At 40.1% G+C, this 5448-nt stretch overlaps 1 protein-coding gene across 2 annotated transcripts; it reads right to left on the bottom strand.

Annotated features, from left to right (window-relative positions):
- LOC109126521 lies at positions 878-3304 on the bottom strand. 2 transcript variants are annotated; one of them, XM_019230155.1, is made up of 2 exons: positions 1320-3304; positions 878-1106 (listed from the first exon to the last, which is right to left on the bottom strand). In XM_019230155.1, exons 1-2 carry the CDS (start codon positions 1690-1692, stop codon positions 976-978), a joined length of 504 nt encoding a protein of 167 aa, XP_019085700.1. In that variant the 5' UTR covers positions 1693-3304; the 3' UTR covers positions 878-975. Both variants share the same exon structure in this region; 1 of them encodes a protein (XP_019085700.1).

Below are 5448 nucleotides of genomic sequence, written 5' to 3' on the forward strand. Positions count from 1 at the left end.
TCAGTTTCCTTTCTATACTGTGAATTTCCTCCTGCAAAATCAAATCATCCATCTTTGCCCCCTGCAGGGCTGCCTTCAAGGAGGAAATAACCGATGGACCAGAAGAAACATTATTTTTCCGCCACCAAGAGATTGAGTTCCGACAATTCTTTCACTTATCCACAAATACCGGTATCCGAAAATTCTTTGTGCGGTTCCACCCAGACTCCACTGCCCCGAATAAACCGTCTTTCCCAAGCCAACGCTTATCAAAACGAAACTGCCGATGCCTTCTCAATTCGGTTTTAAAGAAAGTAGCTAAAATAGGACAATGATTAGAACCAATCATCTCTAAATAGTCAACCTTTGATTGTGGAAATAAACAATGCCAATCCTCATTGCCTAACGCTCGGACTAAGCGACATCGAACAACCTGATTATTTTGTCTATTACCTCTCCACAATAGTTGCTCACCATAGCAAGAAAATTCAAGCATACCACAATGTCGGATCACAGAATTAAAGGGTACAAATGAGGAGGCTGGTCTTAAGACCCCACCTGATTTCTAATGATTCCCAACAAGTTCATTAAAATCACTGATCATAAACCATGGATCAATTCGATAAGAACCGATATCAATTAACTTATCCCATACCTTATGTCTATGTTGTGGAACGGGATCCCCATATAGAAAGGACAAAAAAACCAATTGTTGCCCAAAAAAAGCTCGAGCATCAATTAAACGATTACTATCATATAATATAGAAAGTTTTATATCATCCATATAAAAAATAGCTAAACCACCACGAGATCCAGAAGGTTCAGCCGTGTACAACTTTTCATAAACAAACTTATTTTGAAACTTTTGTAAATAAGAAAAACACTTTTTTGTTTCTGATAGAAATAAAATATTCGGACGATGTTTCTTCCATAAATCACTCAAATATCCCTCTGTCAGGTCAACCCTTATGTCCTGACAATTCCAGCTCAGGACCTTCACGTTTGAGCAGGTGGTTTCAGGAGCGCCACCATCCCTTTCTTGACTGGATGGCTCCCTCCTCCCGGAATGAGACCATCCTTGACTTTATGGACTTGCTTACCTATAGTCCTCTGTTTGTGCCCATCACCTGCATGTTTACACAACACTTTAGCCATCAACCTTTTACCAGGAGAAGCCAATGGTAATACACTTTGTTTTTTTGAGCCACTACATCCTTTGTTCACATGCTGAATGGTAGAATTCTTTTTCTTACCAATCGGATTTCCCAAATTAGTAGCCTTCAGAGCCCTACTCACATCACCCAAAGCCCTAGGAGACGAGATAAGGACAGAAGAAGTACCTTGAGGAATAATTGCGTCCTCACCAACAAGAGATGTCTCCATATCCGAAGCTGGCTCACCAACTGGCACATTCTCACCGTCGACCTTGTCCGTGAGAACCACTTCAGGATACTCACCCTCTTCTAGCAAATCATCAGTCTCTTCAGAAAACTCCAAGCCAGCAGAGAGCTCACCGTCACCCTTAGTCAGAACTTTATCCAACGCCAGAATCGATTGAGACTCTTCCAAGACTGGATCCAAAGAGCTAACCTTCGCAGAACCATGAGCATTTTTCTCACTACCCCCAAGCTTAGCCTTGTACTTAGGCCAAACCGGACCAGCCCCCTTCCTATTCAGCTGAAGATTAGGAAAATGAGCCATAGACTCTACCATTGCAACCGGAGGACCTCCTTTTCCCCCACGGTCACTGGATTCAGCCCTATTTGCAGAGAAACTCCTCTTCGGACCCTAACCCTGAGCCCTCCCTTGCGAGTGATAACCCCCCCTACCATTCTCCGCCACACGATCCTGCTCACTATGATCTGACTTTTGGAAATCTGAAGCTCTTTTAACAAACTTCCTAGGTTTCTCCCATCCATCATTATGCTGCGGACCGTGCTTAGCCATGGATTGTTGCCTTTGTCCACCCCTCTTATCCAATTTTTCCTCAAAAGCATGACTACCAATCACCTTAGTATCTTCCGGACAGACTTGCGATTCATGTGTAAGCCTTGAGCAAACCTCGCAGAAGCCCTGCAACTTCTCATACTCAAGTGAGACAATCACCTCATCACTTGTATTAAATGGAACCAACAACTGAAAAATAAGAGGAATGAAGCCGCTGACAGTAACGCAGACACTACCAGTCTCCTCATCCACCTCACGGAGTATACCAATCTTCCTCCCGATTGCCTCCAAAGTTGCAACTTCCCAAAGGTGCATAGGAATACCTGAATCTTTCACCCAAAAATTGATAGCCGAAGGGTAAGTAGCAGAGATGATAGGTTCCCATCGAACCAGGGAGATCATCCAACCATCAAAATGGTAAGGACCATTCTGCACAACACTGAGAAGATCCTCTTCAGCCTCGAAATTAAACTGAAAAACGCCTTGATCAAGATCTGCCCCCATCACTTTATCCTCGAGCTTCCATATATTTGGCAAATTAGACACCAACGACTCCATTCGTTGGATTACAGGGTTCATCAAACGCCCAATCAAGGTCAACTCAAATTGTTGAATCCGCTGGGCCAAAACGGAGTCAGAAATCTTCACCGTTTCAGTGCGGATTAAGGGAGCTTTGCCTTTGTTTACACCCAACTGCATCATTGTGCTGAACAGTAACCACCCAAACTCAACCCTTAGAGAAGCAAGAACAATACCACCACCGAGAGGGAAAATCGCAACAAAACTTAACTGAGAAAGAGTTTTGACAAGATGACACCAAAGCAAACCAATACAGCGATTAAATACCCAACAAGGCATCAGAATATCTTCCTAAAGCCTAATCAAAAAGCGAATCCCATTACCAGCCAAGATGGAGCCGATCACGGATACACCAAATCTCCCCTTATCAGAGAGCGTCAATAGACGGAAATTTCTAGAACTAAATTGAAAGAATATCCAAACCTTGATGCACCAGATCAGAGCTGATACCATAATGAGATCCGCAGAACTTTAGGATGCAAATCTCTGAATCGTGAATCCTGAAATCAGATCCCGCACAACTGTCTCCCACCGTTAACCAGATAGAATTGAATCAACCCATTAAATCTCCAAGAAACCGAGATTCCCTTCAACCGAGAAGAGTCTTGTAACATCGAAATCAACCCAACCAAAGACGGAACTGGGGATACCACCCTATCCTCATTCCGATAATCCACATAAGAAACAGAGGGACCCTCTCTCCGCTTCCGACCATCATCGTAAATCCCCATCTCAAACCCTAGACGAGATCGCAAGCACAATCGCCATCTCTAATTTGCTTTGGTTGCTTTGGTTCTTTTCTTTTTCAATAAATATATCGAATACAATATTATTAAGGTTCAAGTGCTCTTGGAGTCGTCTAGAAGAGAGGCAAACTAAGGGGGACCACCTTTTGATATTCTTATATATATATAAATTTTATATATTTATAATTATAAACGGGCTTTCACAAAAATATGGGATGGGCTTTGAATACAAACATAGGTTCACACAGTTACAAAAAGAAGAAAACACAATGATTCATTGCTGTCGTCGGAAAAGGATATCGGATCCTGCTGAATACCTAGGAAAGAGGCTCGAACATTAAAGCCAGTGGCTGCAAGACCTGCGGCATTGCAGCAGCAACACCAAAGTGAAATCTTTAACAAAGCAACCATGACTCCTTTTCCGACTTACTACAAATCTTCCGGAAAGTTCAAAAGCGTCTAACTTAGTTAACACGAAGGTTTTAAGGAGAAAGCATAGGCCAAGACCCACCAACGCTAAAATCACCCCATCGGCTATAGCAATAACTTTTTTTTTATCTACGCCTATCATTATCGTCACAGCCATTTCTTCCTTACTATGTGACTGTGTATTATATGATCATATTATTAGAAAACAAATAAAAAACAAAAAAAAAGGTTCGATGTGTGGTACATGATGTTACTTTATGAATCTGGGTAGTAAAATATACACGCACAAAAAAAAAAGAAAAAAAAAAGTGTTCTTTTAGATTATATTTGAACTTAAAATATATGCCATCAAGTCTGAAAAATAAAGAAACATAGATCATCTAAATTGTGGGAGACTTGTTGCATGCTTAATGCAACAAACAATTAAACTTCCATGGTTTCATACTTGGCAAGGTCAATGTGTAAGTGTATTTAAGCGAGCTCAAATCAAAAATGAAGTTCAATAAACTATACAAAATTTGTATGCACAAACTTTTGTCTCAGCACAGATATATGATGTCTGCACAAGATTCTATCTGACAAAAGACATCAGAGGCCTGCAGATTTTGCCTATGTGTTTTGGTTTTGAAGATTTATTAAAATATATTTGAGACACGTTTTAGAACATTACTTGGAGACAAAACACAAAGAAAAAGAAAGCTTGAAATTTTTAATAGGAATGGAAATATTTCATAGAATTAAATGGAATATTTCCTTTTGAGTTTCAGAAAGTTGTTAGCTTTGCAAATGAGAGTCTGAGTCACACATTCCTATAATAATTAAGGGTCTAGGGCTTAGAAAGTTAGCCCTCTAGAAGGTGTAAAAGAGAGAAAAACCGTATAAGCCTTTTAGCAACTTCACGGAGAAAAGGGCGAGAGTTTTATCTATAAGTGAGAACCCTGGGTGTAAATCATTGTTGTTGATCTTAGAGATCTCATAGTGGGTTGACATAGATTAAAAACAAACTTAGAGAATATCTTAGAGTTGTGTAAGTCAGAAATTGAACATTAATTGTAATTGTGTTCAAAGTATTTTCAACAAAGTTCGAGGACGTAGGCATTTGCTTAACCTCGTTAAAAATTATGTGTCTCTTGTCTCTTCCACACTTACAAGTGGTATCATAGCAGACATCTGTACTGATTCTGACTCAACAAACGGGTGAAGATCTTGGAAAGAAGAACATGGAGGCACAATCAATGTTATTCATGGCAAAAGACTTTTTGATGTTAGATCCAAATCATTATAGGCTGTGGAAGGTGTTGATAATGCATAGAATTAACGGAATTCATGAAGATGCATGGACAGCAGTTGAACTTGGATGGGAGTGGCCAAAACAGGCTGCTGGTGTAGATTCTGACAGTAATCGTGTGGCTGTTGAAAAACCCAAAACAAAATGGTCAAAATCTGACAGAGCGTTGTTCAGATTCAATTCTCTGGAAGTTTCAACAATATTTGGTGGCGTTTGCCGGGCTCAGTTCTCATTGATTCAAGACTATACATCTTTTAAAGAGGCTTGGGAGATTATGCAAAATATTTTGAAGGTACAACAAGTGTGAAAAGCACAAGGTTAGATAGTCTTGCTTCTGATTTTGAGAATCTTAGGATGCATGAGTTTGAGAACATTTCTGATTTTAGTGTAGAGATGCTATTGCAAATGAAGCTCTTGCTCTTGGGAAGAATTACAAAATTTTGCTGGATGTTGCTCTTTATATAGACAATATGTCTTTTG

This window comes from Camelina sativa, chromosome 9, assembly GCF_000633955.1.
Source record: "Camelina sativa cultivar DH55 chromosome 9, Cs, whole genome shotgun sequence".
Classification (NCBI taxonomy): Eukaryota; Viridiplantae; Streptophyta; class Magnoliopsida; order Brassicales; family Brassicaceae; genus Camelina; species Camelina sativa.

What these genes read in the sequence shown, in the direction of transcription:
- LOC109126521 (XM_019230155.1), bottom strand. Translation starts at nt 1,692, where the DNA reads ATGGTAGAGTCTATGGCTCATTTTCCTAATCTTCAGCTGAATAGGAAG. An exon ending in GGACGCAATTATTCCTCAAG is followed by an intron (nt 1,107 to 1,319) that starts GTACTTCTTCTG and finishes GTAAACATGCAG; the next exon opens with GTGATGGGCACAAACAGAGG.